Source organism: Mesoplodon densirostris, chromosome 2, assembly GCF_025265405.1.
Source record: "Mesoplodon densirostris isolate mMesDen1 chromosome 2, mMesDen1 primary haplotype, whole genome shotgun sequence".
Lineage (NCBI taxonomy): Eukaryota > Metazoa > Chordata > Mammalia > Artiodactyla > Ziphiidae > Mesoplodon > Mesoplodon densirostris.
Window position 1 is genome coordinate 66,580,557 of NC_082662.1, and position 20,731 is coordinate 66,601,287.

Consider the following 20,731-nt stretch of genomic DNA (forward strand, 5'->3'; position numbering starts at 1 on the left):
AATGGAACTGTCCAACACACCCAAGAAACCCCTGGATCAGAAAGTTACTCAGTTTCAGAGAACTTAAAGTGCAGTTTGGAGTTTTCTATGAAATTTTTATATTTTTATTTAACTATAAATTCCTATTGCACAGATAAAATAGGACACCTTTAGAAACTGGCACCACTCTCCCTGAATTCAAATCCTAGGAATGCTTCTTATTAGCTGTATGATGCTTGACATCTTACTTAACCTCTACAAATCACAGTTTTGTCATCTGTAAAAAGGAGGTAATTATAATAGAGCCTAACTCATGGGGATATTGGGCTGTTGTGAGGATTAGATGAGTTAATATATGTAAGTGTTTAGCACTGGCACATAGCAAGCACCTATCAATGTTAGCTACATATATATATATAAATGCATATTTGGATAAGAACAAATAGCATTGCTAATACTAAATAAACTCTAAAATACCCTTGCCTTCAGACATGTATTGTGTTTTACTTGATTCTTGAGATAGCACTGCCATAGGAAGGAATTTACAGAAAATAGGAAACAGGCTACTTAATAATTATCAAGTAATTTTTAAAATGCAATAAAGGAAAACAACAGGCTGAAAATACATGTATGATCATGTGACACAGAGAGAAATAGGAAAAAATTGAATCCCTCCGGCATTATCACAATAGTATTTCCCAAGCTTTGACAGAGTGCAATGATCAAGATCAGCTTCCATGCAGAGAGACAATGGCAGGTCAACTCAATGGCCATACTTACCATCTTTATCCATCCTACGGGGACCTGCCTTTTTGTCCTTCACCTTAGCAGTGCTTCCTTCCCAAAGGTTACTCTTACTCTTTTCCTTGTCTTCCTTGGAATCATGTTCCCTGGACTTCTCAGATAAGTCCTCTGCAATCACTCGGGTTCCTTTCTCTGCTTCCTCTTCAAGAACATTCTCCAAGTTTTCCTCTATTGGCAGAGGCTTGATCTTCACATCTGCTTTTATTATTTCTTGGTCTTCAATTTCAATTTCTAGAGAATTCTCAATTGGAAAGTGGGTTTTTCCTGCCTCATCATTTTCACTCAACTCCTGAGAAGATGGACTTCGGACACTTTCATTTGGACTGTTTTCAGCGTGGGCTTCCCTGTCCCCCAGTGCAGATTCATCTTCACTGCAACTAGAATATGAGTGACTTTTGGATGAGGTTGATGAAGCAGTTCTTATATCTACAAAAATTAAAAATGACAACATCATTGCTTTTCCGTAAAGGGAAATTTAATAATAATAATTGTGGGAATTGTGCTAGTAGTTAATCATACTAAAATGTTTAATATAGTTTAGTAGATTTGATACCCTTTCCCCATATATTCCACATAATTTTCATGATAAAGACCTATGTAATCTGTGAGTCTATATAATTTTCAATACGAAGTCGCATTTAACTGAAAACCAATTATATTTGTTTATTTGTTGAAAGCCATTTCACTGGAAAACCTTTGTTAGTATCTATTTTGTTATAGAAGAAATTGAATTATCTTTTACTTGTTCAGCAAGAGCACTTATTTCATTATCATCTTGGATGTATCCACAGTATCCTCTATGCATAAAGTTTAAATTTTTATCTACAGTAACACCTGCCATACTGGTACACCCTGGTAGCTCGGTATGGTAAGAATATCTATGCATTTGCATAATACCTAGATACTTAATATTTTGAGATAATGCTTGTGTGTGTGTGTCTGTGTGCATGTGTGTGGGGGGGAGATCTGGTCTTTTTTATGGGTTCCTCAGAATCAGACACTGAGATGAGGACTCATGTGCCAGTGATGTATTAAAAATATGCTCCAAGAGAAACTCTTCCGGGTGTGGGTAAAGCTGGGCAGGGAAGGGAAGAAGTCAATCAAGAGAGCTATTTCAAGCAACATCTCAGCCTCAGCCTGATCCCATGGGAACCTCTGAAGTCTAAATTATATTAGAATTTTTCTTCCCTTGAAGAAGGAGCTGGGCTTCCATACTCTGCTCCAGTCAGACATAGCTACAGGCCACCCTGGGGGGAACACGAACTCTTGGCACTCCCTTGCTCTTTGTGCCTGAGGGTGAAGCAAACCCAGTAGCCCAGGGCTGTCCTCTGAAGAAGACAGAGGATGCAGAAGCTGGAGATGGGCAAACAGAATCGGCAAAAGAGATTCTAGGATATCTATGCAGTACACTGATGTGATGCTACAGATATGCAGTCTGGAAACTTACCAGAGCCAAAAATAGTTTAGTATTTATTACCCACAAAAACTTTTTAATGTCTCCAAGAAAGTAACACACACACACTGACTCTGTAAGGAAGATGCACTGCCTTGGGCCAGAAAAATACAAACTTGCCTTTCATTTTTTTTAACCAAATAGACCTGTGTTTATAATTTTTTTATAGAATATATTTTTCAAATGAAATAGCCCACACTTACAAGCTGCTTAGCTTTCTTGTTTGCTCTTCTCTGTGTGCTCCTGATTCTTTTTTCTGTTTATGTTTTTTTCTGCTTGTCAGCTACCCAGATGGCTGTAGCAGCTGAGGCAGAGTTTAAGGGAAGAGATACCTGTCTTTACTCTTATCCTCTTCCCTCTAGCTGCAACGGCTCTCCATGACAGGGCTTAGCATTTTAAGTATAGTCACTGAGACATACTGAATTCCCACAAAGATGTGAGAGATTCTACACAGCAGTAAAAAATAAACTCCAAAAAGCCTTTAAGCAACAGAACCGCTTAAGTACAATTCCATTTGTTCTTATCTTCCAACTACCTTGACAGGCACCAGATGACCACTGTTTCTCAAAGGAATCACATACTTCAGCCACTCATTCTTTATCTCCATTGTATAAGATCTGGATGTGCTGTCTCTCAGTGGGGAACGTACAGATCAAGGACAGTCGTTCTCTATCTTATTTGTACTAGTTCAGAAACTTCAGGGACTATAATCTCCCCCTCTCTTAAGCATCTCACTTAAAAAAAAAAAAAAAAGAAAGAAAAACAACTCCCAGTGTGCTAGTGGTTTGTTTGTTCAGTGGTTTTCATTAATTGCACAATTAGCTAGGATACAATGTTATAATTGTTCTGCACATCCAAAAATATCCTTATTTACCATCTGAATGTTGACACCAGGACTCTCACTTTTAGCTCTGAGAGTTGTTCACATAATTTAAAAAATGAGTGCTCCTCTTTCTTTAGCAGCTTCTATTAATTGTATTATTTTATTTCAAAGGCTGAAACATGCTCTGGTTCAATTTTGAGTCAGTCCTTAAGAAAGATCAGGTGAATGAATGGCCGCTGAGTGGCAAGGCTACCTGACCTCCCACATAAACTCATTTCAGTTTTCAAATTTCTCTCTAACCTCCCTGTATAATTTCGTTTCACTCTCATTTCTCACTCTCATTTTCATACAGACACTGGGACCAGGCTGTGCCTACAGAAAAGCTCAAAATGCTTTAGGGCCATGGAAAGGGATTTTCAACACTAATTTTATTTATTCTCTTAGAAATAAAGTTTTTATGTGAAAACTTTTATATAAAGGAACGTTTTATATAAAGGAATTTTAGGGTCGATATGTAAATTGTAATTTTTTTTTCATTAGGAGGGAAAACCTTGTCTTGGAGGCATGTTAGGAAACAGCTCTGCCTCCTACCAAATTCCATTTATCTCTCCAATGCTCCCTCCAGGTACTGATGCTAAGAATCTGCCCTTGGTCTTCATGGTAGGGACCTGATCTGCACCCACCGCCTGAGTCTTTGGCCAAAGCCAATGTGTTTGGTGCCATGGTTCTACACCCTAAGCAGGATCTCTGACTTTTCTCTTTCCACGTTCAATCAGTCCCCAATTCTTCACTGTTTACTCTTTTCATGTCATAATAAGTGTTCATTGATAACTATTCCTTCTTTTCCGTCACTACTATTTCATGCAACATGAGCTTGAGAGAAAATACTATGTTTTTCTGTAAGACAAACTTAGGTGTTCCAATCATGACTAAGCTACTCATTAGCTTTGACTTTGGTTATGCTACTTAACTTCTCTAAGGCTCTGTTTTCTTGGCTGTAAAATGGGAATCAATTCCAATTATTGCTCTCCATAAATCATTGTAGAAATTACATGGTAAAAATTAATCTCACCAAATCAAGTAATCATTGCTTTATGATTTTCAGTCTTCTTCTCTCTCTGATATCATACATGATACATATATTCTAATAAATTTCTTTCTTGTGATTTCACCCTGTATATCACATTAAGCATAGTAGTCACAGTTACCATTTATTGAGGAAAAAAATAGAACCTGATCATGATTATGCACCTACTCTGTACCAAGCACTGAGGTAAGCACTTTACAAACATCTCATTTAATCCCATGGAGTAGTTAGTTATCTTCTTTTCCTAGATCTAGAAAGTAAGGCCCATGGAAGTTAAATAATACCCAATGTCCATTAGCTATAAAGGAGCAAGTTTTGTAAAATACTTCTTTTGTAATGACCCACTGTATTAAAACCAAGACCACTTTACCTGCCAAAAGGCTTTCAAACAGAGGGCACCCACTGTCATGAACCCACTATTGCTTCTCTTAGCTAGATTTCCACTGTTACCACTCCAGGGTGACAAATGGAAAATAGTTTTACATATTCTACTATATATGTGTCAGTAACCTCCACTGTTTGCACTGCCTGCCTAGTCAATTTGATATACACCTGACCAAAGGTACTAACCACACACACACACATCCATAGTCAGCACCAGTCCAGCAAATTCAGGATGAACTCTGCTCTCTCTCCTCGTAACTGAGGTCCTGAGTTGTCCTCCATCTTCCTAGCCACTTACAGAGATACATTCATTCACTAAATGCACTTTGAGCACATCCTATGTGTCAGGCAATGTTCTGGTATTGAGGACACAATGGAGAAAAAAGCAGGCCAGGTCCCTGCTTCCATAGAGATTACACACTCTTGACAGACATTGCTTCCTTTGGCATGAGCACAATAAATCAACTACACATATTTATTAAAGTATTTGTTCATTCTCTTAACAGTGACCATGGGTAGCTCTCTCAGAAGCTGTTATACTCTTACTGCGATCTGTAGCTATGTAGTTTGTTTTGAACCAATGACAAGTCCTGACCTCAGTTTTCAATCATTCCTTCACCCACTAGCATGATGCATTGTTTTACTACAGTTTAAATTCATTATTTCCTCCACTTATGTCCTGATTTTAACTACTTTGTTTTTAGCTTACTAGCTTGAAGCCCATGTAGACATCATGATTTAAGTTCACACACTCAAATATGGAAATTCAGTTAAAAATTTAGATCACTCCAATAACACACCATGTACCCCAACCCAGTGGACCCCATACTACTCTGAGCTCTAACACAAATTTTGTCTCTTTCCCATTCCTTGGTCCAAGGTTTCACAGAAAAATCTGCATAAGTGTCACAACTATTTTCTTCAAATTAGCCTTGACATATGAATTTTTATGTCCTTCTATTCCTTATATTAACAGTTGTAGATTATACTCATGAGTTCACCAAAATCTGTTCATATTTATATTAGATACTGTGGTTTGGTCAATATTTTCATGTACAATAATACTTGATTAGACAAGTGCTTTGTACTCAATAAATATCATCAAATGACTGTATGCTTAATGACAATAGAAGCAGAAATCATTGAATTCCATACATGAACAGTAACTAGTCATTTGGTGTAAGGGAGAACATATGTCCTCATACTGGTAATTCATTAACAATTTCCAATGAGACAAATATATACATTACTTTGTATATATATATATGTGTATATATATATATATATATATATATATATATATATATATATATATATATAAAGTGAATGCAGATATAGCAGGAGGAGAAGAAGAAAGCTTAAAAGTTCCTCCTTATTTACCTTTAACTGGATTTTCTAAATACTTAAAATACTGAGAATATAATCAAATCATGTATCACATTTTGCTGCTTAAATCTTTTTACATTTGTCCATTAATCTAGTCAACCAGCCATGCATTTCACAAGATTTTATTGAGTGCCTCAGTAGTGCCATCACTAGGTACAGGGCAGAGAAATACCTCATAGAAAAGTATTTTATGTGAACTAAAAGATGAGGCTGAATTTAAGTATTCACCTGAAAGCCATGACTTCCTACTTCAACAATCCAAAAGTGAAGATGAATTGAGTAATTCTTACAATTAAGAAAAATTAAAGTGTGACTAATCATGCAAAAAATCACAGACATAGATTCTAGCCAAAAGCTGCCTACAATCTTCCCCTAACCCTCTCTGGTCCGAGGAGGAGTCAAGTGACACTGAAGTCCACAGAGCGTGGTTTCATAGCATGTACAATTTCAACACAGAAGGAGCAGGCTTCCCTCATATGCATCTCTTCAAGCCCATAGTCAGGCCCAGAAAGGAAGAGTGAGATACTGGAAGTCAGTAAATCAAGTAAATAGAATATTTTTGTGATTCTGAGATTTTCAAAGTCTTTAAGGCCTACTTATTCAACAGACTGAAAAATAGCACAAGTAAAATACTATCTTTCTTACTAGAAAAAAATTTCGCTTTAATACTTATGTTCTTTTCTTTGTATTCTGGGAACAGATTCTCTCTCTCTCTCTCTCTCTCTCTCTCTCTCTCTCTCTCTCTCCCCTTCCCCCATTCTCTTTCTCATAAGGAGCTACTTAGTCTCTATCTCTTACTCATAGGTACTATCATCCAAACTGTCCCTAAAAGTCTATTCTCAGCAACATGACACTTTTCCCCTCAACTTTATAACATTCATCTATGACAATATATTTTCAACTGGTGAATTAGCTCCTGGGGTTGCCAACACAAACACAGAGAAAAGGAAGCTGTCATTCTTTTTAAACTATGGGAAGTCTCACACATCATTCCTAAAGCAGGGTCCTCTCTTAGTGGGCACGCAGTCCCTGGCACTCCATCACTTGCAGGCTGCTCAGCACAGTGTATTCATCAAGGCGGGCCGATGCAATTGCTCACTGGCAGTTTAAATGGGGCCGACTTGTCACAAGAGTGACAGCCTGGGCAATTGTTTGCCCTCTGGGAACAGGTGCAGGCAGGTTCAAATGAAACACATCCAAACACTAACAGCAAGATTCTTAATCATGTCAATAAAAAGGATGTACCAGTGTCTAGGATTCAGTGGTCACAATATGCCTCTTACACTTTTGAAGATGAAGTGCTGTCTGGCTTTTCAATAGATTGCTCCAAGGAATCTATCATGTCATTATCATTTTTAATGCACATTTCTTGTTTGCTGGATGAACTATCTTAATTCTGATACTCCTCATGCTAAAAAGCATGTTTTTGAATAACACAGGGTCAGGTTATTAAAATAAAGGGATGGAAAATAATGCAGCCTGGTGGTGGAGGAAAGAAATAGTAGTAAGCAATGAAATTTTACTTCAGAATAATGGCAAAGTTTTAATGTAAATACCGAGGATGCAAAGGAGCTCTTAAAAAGAATTATTTAATAACATCGTTATTGAAAAAAACAAAATAAAAGAGTTAGTCAGTTTAATTTTTGGCTCTTAAATTTCCCAACATTGTGGACTAGATTTTATATGTTGATAGCTTTCATTACACATCTATTTAAAATATTATATGTTCTATATCTACATAATGCAGCTAACTCTATACAATGTTTTTAATAAAATTCCAATCCAAGAAGAAGATATAACAATTGTAAATATTTATGCACCCAACATAGGAGTACCTCAATACATAAGGCAAATACTAACAGCCATAAAAGGGGAAATCGATAGTAACACACTCATAGTAGGGGACTTTAACACCCCACTTTCACCAATGGACAGGTCATCCAAAATGAAAATAAATAAGGAAACACAAGCTTTAAATGATACATTAAACAAGATGGACTTAATTGATAGTTATAGGACATTCCATCCAAAAACAACAGAATACACATTTTTCTCAAGTGCTCATGGAACATTCTCCAAGATAGATCATATCTTGGGTCACAAATCCAGCCTTGGTAAATTTAAGAAAATTGAAATTGTATCAAGTATCTTTTCCGACCACAATGCTATGAGACTAGATATCAATTACAGGAAAAGAGCTGTAAAAAATACAAACACATGGAGGCTAAACAATACACTACTTAATAACGAAGTGATCACTGAAGAAATCAAAGAGGAAATTAAAAAATACCTAGAAACAAATGACAATGGAGACACGACGACCCAAAACCTATGGGATGCAGCAAAAGCAGTTCTAAGAGGGAAGTTTATGGCAATACAATCCCACCTTAAGAAACAGGAAACATCTCGAATAAACAACCTAACCTTGCACCTAAAGCAATTAGAGAAAGAAGAACAAAAACATCCCAAAGTTAGCAGAAGGAAAGAAATCATAAAAATCAGATCAGAAATAAATGAAAAAGAAATGAAGGAAACGATAGCAAAGATCAATAAAACTAAAGGCTGGTTCTTTGAGAAGATAAACAAAATTGATAAACCATTAGCCAGACTCATCAAGAAAAAAAGGGAGAAGACTCAAATCAATAGAATTAGAAATGAAAAAGGAGAAGTAACAACTGACACTGCAGAAATACAAAAGATCATGAGAGATTACTATAAGCAACTCTATGCCAATAAAATGGACAACCTGGAAGAAATGGACAAATTCTTAGAAATGCACAACCTGCCAAGACTGAATCAGGAAGAAATAGAAAATATGAACAGACCAATCACAAGCACTGAAATTGAAACTGTGATCAAAAATCTTCCGACAAAAAAAAGCCCAGGACCAGATGACTTCACAGGCGAATTCTATCAAGCATTTAGAGAAGAGCTAACACCTATCCTTCTCAAACTCTTCCAAAATATAGCAGAGGGAGGAATACTCCCAAACTCATTCTACGAGGCCACCATCACCTTGATACCAAAACCAGACAAGGATGGCACAAAGAAAGAAAACTACAGGCCAATATCACTGATGAACATAGATGCAAAAATCCTCAACAAAATACTAGCAAACAGAATCCAACAGCACATTAAAAGGATCATACACCATGATCAAGTGGGGTTTATTCCAGGAATGCAAGGATTCTTCAATATACGCAAATCAATCAACGTGATACACCATATTAACAAACTGAAGGAGAAAAACCATATGATCATCTCAATAGATGCAGAGAAAGCTTTTGACAAAATTCAACACCCATTTATGATAAAAACCCTGCAGAAAGTAGGCATAGAGGGAACTTTCCTCAACATAATAAAGGCCATATATGACAAACCCACAGCCAGCATCGTCCTCAATGGTGAAAAATTGAAACCATTTCCACTAAGATCAGGAACAAGACAAGGTTGCCCACTCTCACCACTCTTATTCAACCTAGTTTTGGAAGTTTTAGCCACAGCAATCAGAGAAGAAAAGGAAATAAAAGGAATCCAAATGGGAAAAGAAGAAGTAAAGCTGTCACTGTTTGCAGATGACATGATACTATACATAGAGAATCCTAAAGATGCTACCAGAAAACTACTAGAGCTAATCAATGAATTTGGTAAAGTTGCAGGATACAAAATTAATGCACAGAAATCTCTGGCATTCCTATATACTAATGATGAAAAATCTGAAAGTGAAATCAAGGAAACACTCCCATTTACCATTGCAACAAAAAGAATAAAATATCTAGGAATAAACCTACCTAAGGAGACAAAAGACCTGTATGCAGAAAATTATAAGACACTGATGAAAGAAATTAAAGATGATACAAATAGATGGAGAGATGTACCATGTTCTTGGATTGGAAGAATCAACATTGTGAAAATGACTCTACTACCCAAAGCAATCTACAGATTCAATGCAATCCCTATCAAACTACCAATGGCATTTTTCACAGAACTAGAACAAAAAAATTCACAATTTGTATGGAAACACAAAAGACCCCGAATAGCCAAAGCAATCTTGAGAACGAAAAATGGAGCTGGAGGAATCAGGCTCCCTGACTTCAGACTATACTACAAAGCTACAGTAATCAAGGCAGTATGGTACTGGCACAAAAACAGAAATATAGATCAATGGAACAGGATAGAAAGCCCAGAGATAAACCCACGGACATATGGTCACCCTATCTTTGATAAAGGAGGCAGGAATGTACAGTGGAGAAAGGACAGTCTCTTCAATAAGTGGTGCTGGGAAAACTGGACAGGGACATGTAAAAGTATGAGATTAGATCACTGCCTAACACCATACACAAAAATAAGCTCAAAATGGATTAAAGACCTAAATGTAAGGCCAGACACTATCAAACTCCTAGAGGAAAACATAGGCAGAACACTCTATGACATAAATCACAGCAAGATCCTTTTTGACCCACCTCCTAGAGAAATGGAAATAAAGACAAAAATAAACACATGGGACCTAATGAAACTTCAAAGCTTTTGCACAGCAAAGGAAACCATAAACAAGACCAAAAGACAACCCTCAGAATGGGAGAAAATATTTGCAAATGAAGCAACTGACAAAGGATTAATCTCCAAAATTTATAAGCAGCTCATGCAGCTCAATAGCAAAAAAACAAACAACCCAATCCAAAAATGGGCAGAAGACCTAAATAGACATTTCTCCACAGAAGATATACAGACAGCCAACAAACACATGAAAGGATGCTCAACATCTTTACTCATTAGAGAAATGCAAATCAAAACTACAATGAGATATCATCTCACACCAGTCAGAATGGCCATCATCAAAAAATCTAGAAACAATAAATGCTGGAGAGGGTGTGGAAAAAAGGGAACACTCTTGCACTGCTGGTGGGAATGTGAATTGGTACAGCCACTATGGAGAACGGTATGGAGGTTCCTTAAAAAACTACAAATAGAACTACCATATGACCCAGCAATCCCACTACTGGGCATATACCCTGAGAAAACCATAATTCAAAAAGAGACATGTACCAAAATGTTCATAGCAGCCCTATTTACAATAGCCCGGAGATGGAAACAACCTAAGTGTCCATCATCGGATGAATGGGTAAAGAAGATGTGGCACATATATACAATGGAATATTACTCAGCCATAAAAAGAAATGAAATTGAGCTATTTGTAATGAGGTGGATGGACCTAGAGTCTGTCATACAGAGTGAAGTAAGTCAGAAAGAGAAAGACAAATACTGTATGCTGACACATATATATGGAATTTAAGAAAAAAAAATGTCATCAAGAACCTAGGAGTAAGACAGGAATAAAGACACAGACCTACTAGAGCATGGACTTGAGGATATGGGGAGGGGGAAGGGTAAGCTGTGACAAAGTGAAAGAGCGGCATGGACATATATACACTACCACGCGTAAGGTAGATAGCTAGTGGGAAGCAGCCGCATAGCACAGGGAGATCAGCTCGGTTCTTTGTGACTCCCTGGAGGGGTGGGATAGGGAGGGTGGGAGGGAGACGCAAAAGGGAGGGGATATGGGAACATATGTATATGTATAACTGATTAAATTTGTAAAATAAATAAAAAAAAATCTTTAACTAAAAAAATAAAATAAAATAAAATAAAATTCCAGTAATAATCATATAGTATAAATGTAACTAGACATCATGGCATTAACAAAAGTATTTTAGTATTCTTGGTGTTAATCAAGTAACTGCTTAATATTCACAAAATATCTTTAGGAAATTACCTCTGTGAGGAATAACAAAGACAACATATAGTCCTAGCTTTTGTAGTATAATTAATTTGTGTGTTATTCAATTGTGTAATTAGTTTGAGGGGCAAAATTTAACACGCATGAAACAATGAGTGAAAAATGAACTACTGAACAATAGAGTTTCATAAAATAAAGAGTCCAGTGAAGGCTGCCAAAGTAGCAGAGTCTCATGGAAGAGGAATTGGATGAACTGGAAATGAGCAAAAGGCCTGGGAGTGGACTGGGGGAGTCTATCCAGGAAGGAGAGAGGTAAATATGGGTAAAATTAGAAAATGTCCATTTTAATTTCCTCCGTTTAAAAGTAAATAAAACAAAAAACAGAGGCTAAAAAATAGGATAAGATGAAGAGCTCAAGGTAAATGCCTCTAAAATGTAGATTTTAAAGGAAACAAAATCCTTTTATTGGGGGGACTTGCTTTAATTTTAGATAAGTGGATATTGGCTGATTTGGAGAAATGTTATATTGTTTTTTTGCAAAATCCAGGCTCTGAATTTTGTGTCTTGGCTCCACCAGTTTCTGGCTGTGTGAGGTGCTCAATCTCATCATTTCCACGTTTCTTTACTTGTGAAATGGAGATTAAAAGTACCTGCTTTTTTTTTAAGGTTGTTTGAAGTAAATCAAATAATTCATGTAAAATATTTAGCACAGCACTTAGCACAAAACAGTCTTAATGAACAGTACCTATAGGATACCTTTTTAAACATAAGATTCCAGTTATTTAAAGGCAAGTAGTATTCAGTGTTAATGTTGACCCATCACTATCAGTTATTCAATAATTACAAGTCTAAATGATTAAAGTCTTCCCTCGAAGTAAGATCCAAGTACTGCCTACATCCTTGTCTGCTTAAACAGAAAAAATTACTCTATCTTGGAAAAAAATCCATTTGATCCCAAGAAAGCAAGTTGATCATGCAGTACAAAAATAATCCCCAGATTACCATATATTGAAATAATGTATTGACCCTTTGTGAAATCAATACTTGATAATTCACCACCATTATTGAAGAAATTAAAAACTGAGTCCTTCTTTGTTCTGAACTGGTTATATTTATATGCAAACACACTTTCAATCTTTTTCCAGGTCCAAGCCACTTATATGGTTTCTTTAAACTTTGATTCAGGTGACATCACTTTTCCATACAATTCTTAAACTTTTTCTATGTCATATAGGAGTATAAACTTTAATCCAATATTCACATTCAAAATGAGTGAAAAAAGCTATGTTTTGGCATGCCTAGAAACATAAAATGTAACTATTGAGAAATTAAAGAAAAGGCCTAATTTAAGACTCTACAAAAAATTTTCAATGCTAGATCATTAGTATAGAGTAGTTCTTTCAACTATAATAAAATGGCGGCAAAACTTGTTTTCAAATATATTGAAAGTTAAAATCACTCTAATTTTTCACATTGTGCTTCACTCTTTACTCTGTCAGGAAGTTCAGGATTAAATTTTTAGTTCAAGCATAGTCATGGTCTCATGTGCAGTTCCTAGTAAAATTAGCTTCTTTCTTACTCTAAATAATTTCTGTTCTTTATTTTATTGCCTTGTATATGTCTGCATGAAATTTTAGAATAGGTTTGATTGAATTCATTCTTGAACAGAATAGAACTACAAACTAAATGTTTGTGATTACTTTATTACTTAATTTACTCTTATTTTGTATAATCCCTATGTATTCCTTGAATTCAAAAATTTTGAGATCTTATACAGAAAAAAATTTGAGAGGTGAAAAGGATGGGGAAAACTGACAGCAATTCAAAAAGTCATCATAATGTTACCTCATTCTCTAGTCTAAAGCAAACTACAAAGACATACACATACTTAAATAGAAGACAGGGTAATTATTATCACTGATAATAATAACCCTCAGACAGTGAGGGTTTCTTTATCTACCTGAAAAGCTCTGTATTTTCCCTGTGAACATTCAGAGTCATTTTAGGTTTGAAGTCTATAAGGGGGAAGCTTTGTCAAGAGCAATGATCCTTCCATAAACTAATATGCCAGCATCTGCATTCAAGGTAAGTTAAGAAAAAAAATGAACATAAGGGAGGAATTTTCAACTTTTCCTTTAATTGAATGGGAGCTACTTTTCATTTTTCCAAAGCCACAAAAATGGTGTATATACACTACCAAACGTGGGGTAGATAGCTAGCGGGAAGCAGCCGCATAGCACGGAGGGATCAGCTCGGTGTTTTGTGACCTCCTGGAGGGGTGGGATAGGGAGGGTGGGAAGGAGATGCAAAAGGGAGGGGATATGGGAACATATGTATATGTATAACTGATTAAATTTGTTATAAAGCAAAAAAAATAAAAATAAAAAAATAAAAAAAGTGTGTATATGTGTGTGTATATAAGAGGAGATAGTTTGAGATGAAAAAAAGGTAGTAACTTTCTATGTAAACAGAAGATGTGTCACTACAAGCTTCACCTGGCACCCTGATGAAAAATCCCAGCAAACTAAAGAAAGAGAAAGAATTGAAGAATGACCCCATAATTTGGATATCTATGGAAGAGGGGTTGATCAGCATCCTCTGGTTAGGGAACCAGGTTCTGAACAGTCTCCTAAAGAGGATTATCTCATTAAATATAAGGAAAAGAAAAGTAGTGAGTACACTTGGTAAACAGCCTATGTCAAATGATAAGCTAATCAACTTGCCATGTTTATCCTCTTCCAATTCACTCTCAGAGCATCCATCAACCTCATCTTTCACATTGTCATCAGCATCTGAAGTCTTCCACAATGAGGTTTCACTCTCCTTTTCAGGGTCTAAAAGATCTTTTTCACCATCTGAGGGTGACTTTGGCATTCCATTCATTGGATCATCAGCCTGTCCTTCATTAGCTTTCTCATCTTGTTTCTCCTCAACTGCTTCGAAATCTTCTTCATATTCTGAGAAAAGAAAAACTCCACTATGAGAATGAAAATAGAATCCCTAATACTTAACCCATTTCACTTTAATGAGAACTTTGACTCCATTATCCTCTCCTCTCTGGGCCTTTCTTCACTTCTTTTTCACACAGTTAGTGAACATGGAAAACTAATTGCAAATGATCAAAGATTGCAATCAGTTACATATATAAGAGCAGTAAAGAAATGAAGCTCCAAATGACAAGCCTGAAACCTAATAAAAGCTCATTTACAAATGGACATCATCATCTACAATAACCAAAATGGACAAGAGAAAAACTTGATAGAAAACAATAAATTAGAAATAAATTAAAAATGAAAAGAACAGGATTATAATAATGAAAGTTAATTTGGAGACCCAGTGAGGCCATATTTTATAGGAAGAATGTTCAAAATATTTGGATATCAAGTTAATGAATAGTGAAGTGGAAAAAAATCAATTAATCAAGTCCAAAGGCCCTGAGAAGTAACACTGTAAATAGCACATTCTTTGAGAGAACCAAATGGACATCAAGAAAAGGCATTATGAAGGATTCTGTACCTGGGCCAAAACTGAAATCATATGCATTATTCATCCCTACGATCAATAAAAAAATTACATTCCAAGGATAAAAATTCTTATAAAATAGAATATCCCTGTCACAGTCATGAATTTGCTTCATTTCTTCAGAAGTGTAACACATCTGTAGCAGAAAAAGGAAACTGTCACATCAGATAAATGCCATCTGTCCCTTGTGGTTATAATTTTTCACCTTTCATATTTAATTGTTCCCCTTTTTCTTCCACCAAAAACTAAAAATCTTGAAATGACAACATGCCAAGGATAGAGAGCAAAAGGATTTCATGCAGAACCAATTAAGCAAATAAACAATTAGCTCTTAAAATAAAAATTACAGGAAAAATAAAGTTTTCCCTATTTTGTGTGTTTTAGTTATTAGATAGTCTGTTTTCTTCTCCAGTAGTGGGGGCCTTTCGGGTAATTACTTGAGAGCTGTCCACTCTGCCAGAATGAAGGAAACTTAATTTAGAAATGCATGCCCTGTGCATATGAAGAAAGGTCTGTTAATGCAGAGAAGGTATGAGGGCGATGCAAGAAGAAAAGTGAGATCAGAAACTGTAACGAAAAAAGGCAAACAAAGGGAACTCATCACGAGAAAGTTTTCATGAAAGAGATTTAATATGGAGAAAGAGAAATGTGAATCAGTAGAACAAAATTATAAAATAAGCAAGAAGTTGAAAAAATTCGTTTATATTGCATAATGGAAACAGGACATACTAATAAAAACAAATATTTTGATTCAAATATTTCAGGCCAAGTAATGGGATAGCTTCTCACTTGGTTTAGTCAGCTGTCAATCAATAAGACTTTATTGAGACCCTTCTATTTGAAAGAGGCTAAAATTGCAAGATAAAAGACATTACAGTAACACAACCCCTGCCCATCAAGGAATCTCCAATTTTTGTTGAGGAAATAAGACATAGGTACACAAGAAATATTGTACTCATGTTAGAATGTTTTTTATACATGACCCTCAGTAATGTTAGTTTTAACACTATTGGGCTCAATTGCTGTAGATTTCTATATAGGACTCATGATTAATTATGTGAAATAGTGTCAAATAAGTGGAATAGAGTCAAACAAGTGTGGAAAGTCATTTGGAGATTGTGGAAGACTTCCTAGGAGTGGTTGAAGTTAGCCACAGAATACATACACACAGAGAAACACATTAGAAACAAGAGATATTTGCTGCTGGTCACAAGATAAGCAGGGGCCAGACAGTACATGAGTAAATTGCTGCAAGTCCATCAACAGTATTACAGCGTGGTGAAATATGAGGGTTCTGGAGTCAGGCTGTCATGTGTCCAAGTACCAGTTAAAACACAGCTGTGTGACCTGTCAATTTGCTCAACATCTTTAAGCTTCAGTTTCTTCACCTATGATAAGGGTGGTACCTGCCTCACAACGTTATGGGGACTATTAAAAGCAATAATCCCTAAAATATGCTTAGTATAGTGCCAAGGACAGTAGGCTCCTAATAAATGTTAGAGATTAGTAGTAATCATGATTGATTGGGGGTGGAGAGAGTTGGTCATAGAATAGGAGAAATCACACACAATATGTGCTTTATTGACAGCAATACACTTTAATGGAGGCACCTGATTAAAATCAGAGTCGTACAAGTGTCCACAATTAGGACACAATTGCAGTTATATTATTGAAGCAGACCATAAAATTGAAGGACCACATAGTGAACCACAAGAACAATCCCTGAATCCTATTTGGCAGGAGCTTCAGTGTTTTCTCTCAAAACAGGAAATTCAAGGCTGCCCTGGCTTTGTTCTATCATCACATTTAAATATTAGGCTTCTATTAACCAGGAACACTGCATTAGCATCACAGCTCAAAGCACACCTCCTTTGTCTCATCTACTCATGTTTTCAATATGAATGAACTAGTGGCATGCTTTCTGTATCCCTTTTCATAATTTCTTCTGTTTCCCCGTCTCATCTTTCTTCTTCCAGAGAATGTAATTAGCTTGTTGTTTACCATCCCCACTAATGAGGAAGCAAGTCAACGCGAGGTCAACATCAATCCCTCTGCAGGTCTCCCTGGTTGACCTCCACACAGGCTTCTTGCTGCCCTGACCATCAGTGGCTGTTCTACAGAGAGCTGAAGGCTTGCTCCACTGTTTCTTCTTTTTTTAAATGGAAATGGACATTTAAAGTCCATTAAGGAGCCAACACAGAAGAAAGATCTTCGGAAAAGCTGTTTTATTGTCATAAAGTATGCTACTCATAGCATGGGCCATGTTGGTTTAAGAAAAAATAATACAGAAATTGAACATGGCCTAAATAAACATACCTGTATGTTGTGAAAGTTAAAACATGAAAACACATCCCATTTGTTAATTTCTCTGCTGTTGCTATTGTTATCTACAGATATTTTAAAATTTTCAGTTTAAGATAAGAATAAAGACTAGAAAGGATCATGGAGAGAGGTAAGCTGGGTCAAAGTGTTAGGAGTGAAATCTTTTTTAGATAGTCACATTATTTCAGTAATAAACAGATATAAAGTCCAATGCTGTAACAACTCTGTAATTATTTTCTTGGATTTCTGAAACTGTTGGGCAGCAACTAGAGAAGGTGGGAAAGAAGAGACCTAGGAGATGCCCCTTTCCTGATACCAGCCCTTCCACACTCATCCCAGCCAATGACTAGTGCTCCTCTAATCCAGGCTTTGTCTCCTGGGTGCAAGAGGGACTCTCAGGCAGCTCCCCTTTTCTGATTCTTTGGACATATCACCCACAACCAGGTAACATCAAGGATAGCTTGTACAGAAGAGGAGGCCACATGTACAGTGTTTGAAAGTTTGGGCTTTGGAATTAGACAAGGCTTAGTATTAAAGGGTAGCAGAGTATGCCACCCCAAACTATGCCACTTGGGCATAAGTTTTATTTTGAGCTGAAGGCAATTGAGAAGTAGTAAATAGAAGAGAAGCTCTCTGCCCTCCCCCCATTTCCCTAAAAGCAGGACATAAATTTTTGAAGGTGTCTCCCCTCCCCTCTCTCCCAGGAAGGACAAAAGTTAATCATAGGCGACAACTCTGATCCTTAGCAGCCCAGAGATGGTACCGGGGAATCAACATAACAAACTTCACTAGAACTAGCCCTTATCTACCATTAGTTTCCACATAATATTTGCCTTCCCACAATTTGTTGCCCCTGGAAGCTCAATGTCCTTTTCCTTTGCCTTGTCACTTCTTGAAAAAATGTATTTTTCTTTTATTAAGATGGCATATAAGCCCAAGTTCTAACCACCCCTTTGAGTTACTCAGCTGAGTGCTCCCATACATATGCACAATGCACCTGCTAATAAACTTTTGCTTGTTTTCCCTTTTTAATCTCTTTTGTCAGTTTCATTTACAAGGATACATTTAATGAACCTAAGATGGGCAGAGGGAAAAGTTTTTCCTTTCCTACAGTATGAAACTTAGTTCTGCTACTTTCTCTCTGTATGTCTGACCCTCATTTTCTTAAAATGGAGAGAGTAATAATATCTACTACATCAAAAGGTGAGGGTATGTATATATATAAGGTAAGAATATATATATATATATATATATATATATATATATATATATATATATATATATATATATATGTGAGTGTGTTATGCGGTTAGAGGGGGGAAAGAAACAAGGAGAAAGAGGCAGAGGAGAAGGATGAGGAGGAAGAAGATGAAGAGGAAGGAGAGGAGAGTGAGGAGAAGGGAGGGGAAGGGACAGGAGGGGAGGAAAGGGAAGAACAAGAAAACAAGAAATGCAGACAAGCTCCAGGACCCCAGGCTTACATCAAATGTTTTCAGTTATGGAATACTCTATCACTATACAATCATATAGGTTGTTCCTACCTGATGCCAAAGCATCAGTTTCACCAAAGCAAGTACATCAAATACTGAAAAAAAAACAGGCAAAATTCTGTTTGGTGAAATGGTCTCTCCCTGCATAAGTGAACAGAGCCTCTGGCTCACTCAGTCGCAAACTCTCCTTTCCCGCCTCCCCCTCCAAGCACCTCCAACCCCCTGGAGTTAGGCTGCCCTCCTCTAAGACAGGCCACACAGAACTCCTTGCAAAACAGTTAAGAAGGTGGTCAGGGATTCCTCACCTGCAACACAGTTGCCTGAAGATCGAAACTGAGTAACAACATTTAATGGATATTTTTGCAAATTTTTATAATCACATTGTAAAGTCTTAAAACGACCATGCAACAGCAAAAGAACCCAGTGTTACTCATTACCATATTTAAATATGTTTTCTTGGTCATCTTCCCAGACTTCTTGTCCTGGCTTTTCTTTACGTTCCATTTCTTCGACAGCAGTTCTCACTTCGCCGATCCCTGTATGTAGTTCTTGAGCTGAAAAAATGGCTGAAGCTGAGGTTTTGCTCCCCTCCATCTCTCTCCTTCTTGGTATCAGGTACTCTCTATCCTTCCTCAGTTTCCCCTCACCCTTCATCAATCCCTCTCTTCTCTCAATACTCTTTTCTTTCCTAGGTTTTGGTGAAGTTGTTTTTTTGTCAAGGCCCATTGCAATAATGCACCTAGGAAAAACATTAATATAAAGTGTTGATTAACCTTTATATATAGCACAATGGAACTGCAAAGATCTTTAAGTCACTTCTCTTATTCCAGTAACAAATGTTACAAGAAACATATTTATCATAGTACACAGAGTTAATTAAAATAAACTACTTTCTCCTTATTAATACCAAAATCTTGTAAATAAACACAATTCTTAATAGTTTTACCCACAGTAATTACACAAGAAAAGAAAGCAACTTAACAACAATGAATTATAGTCTCAAACTAAACTTTGCGCCTTAAAGTATATATTTGGCTTTATAACAGAGATAGATAGATAGATAGGTAATTTAAGTCCTCATATTAGAATTATGTGATAAAAGAACATTCAGGTTTATCAATAAAAGGAAGCTGAGATAAAATTATCAGAAGAAAGATGTCATTCGGTCTTTGATAATTTATTATTCCAACAAGACAACAACAAAAAGACTTACATACAAAACTGACTCTAACTAATTATGATTGATTTTTTTAAGAAACACAATCAGTTAAATATTTTTGTGCCCTTTAAATAAACACTTCAGGAGCCTGAATGCTTATTTTAACAGAACTGCCATTATTGCTTTTAGAATGGCCTTTTGAAACCTGTACCACAGTCTTTTGGTGATTTTTCCTGGCAATAAGCTTTTGTTTTGGAAAATGGCAATAAGCTATAGAGGTCATAAAGTCATTCTAAGTCAAATCTGGTGAGCCAGCAAATGATCTGAATGTTTTAAGACATTAAAAAATATTTTAAAAAATCAGTTATAACAAAAGTAACATTAGTAAATTCTTCTATAGCTTTTATCCTATCTCTCAAGTTAATATCAAAATAGGAATTCCAATAACTATAATACATACATTACTAAAAATAATGACTATGATAACAATAAGAGCATCCAGCACTCCTTCTGTGCCAACCTCTTTACTGGGTACTTTATATACATGGTCTTATATGATATATTCCCCTACAGACCAATAACTTA

The 20,731-nt window shown here is 36.3% G+C and overlaps 1 protein-coding gene across 1 annotated transcript in view; it reads right to left on the reverse strand.

Annotated features, from left to right (window-relative positions):
• The window catches only part of ERICH3 (glutamate rich 3), an 81,235-nt gene that overhangs the window by 21,084 nt on the left and 39,420 nt on the right, over positions 1-20,731 (reverse strand). The window contains exons 10-12 of the mRNA XM_060119571.1: positions 19,425-19,726; positions 14,377-14,610; positions 760-1,209 (exon numbers count right to left, since the gene is read on the reverse strand). Coding sequence (XP_059975554.1) covers positions 760-1,209; positions 14,377-14,610; positions 19,425-19,726 — 986 coding nt within the window. The remainder of the gene's footprint in view (positions 1-759; positions 1,210-14,376; positions 14,611-19,424; positions 19,727-20,731) is intronic.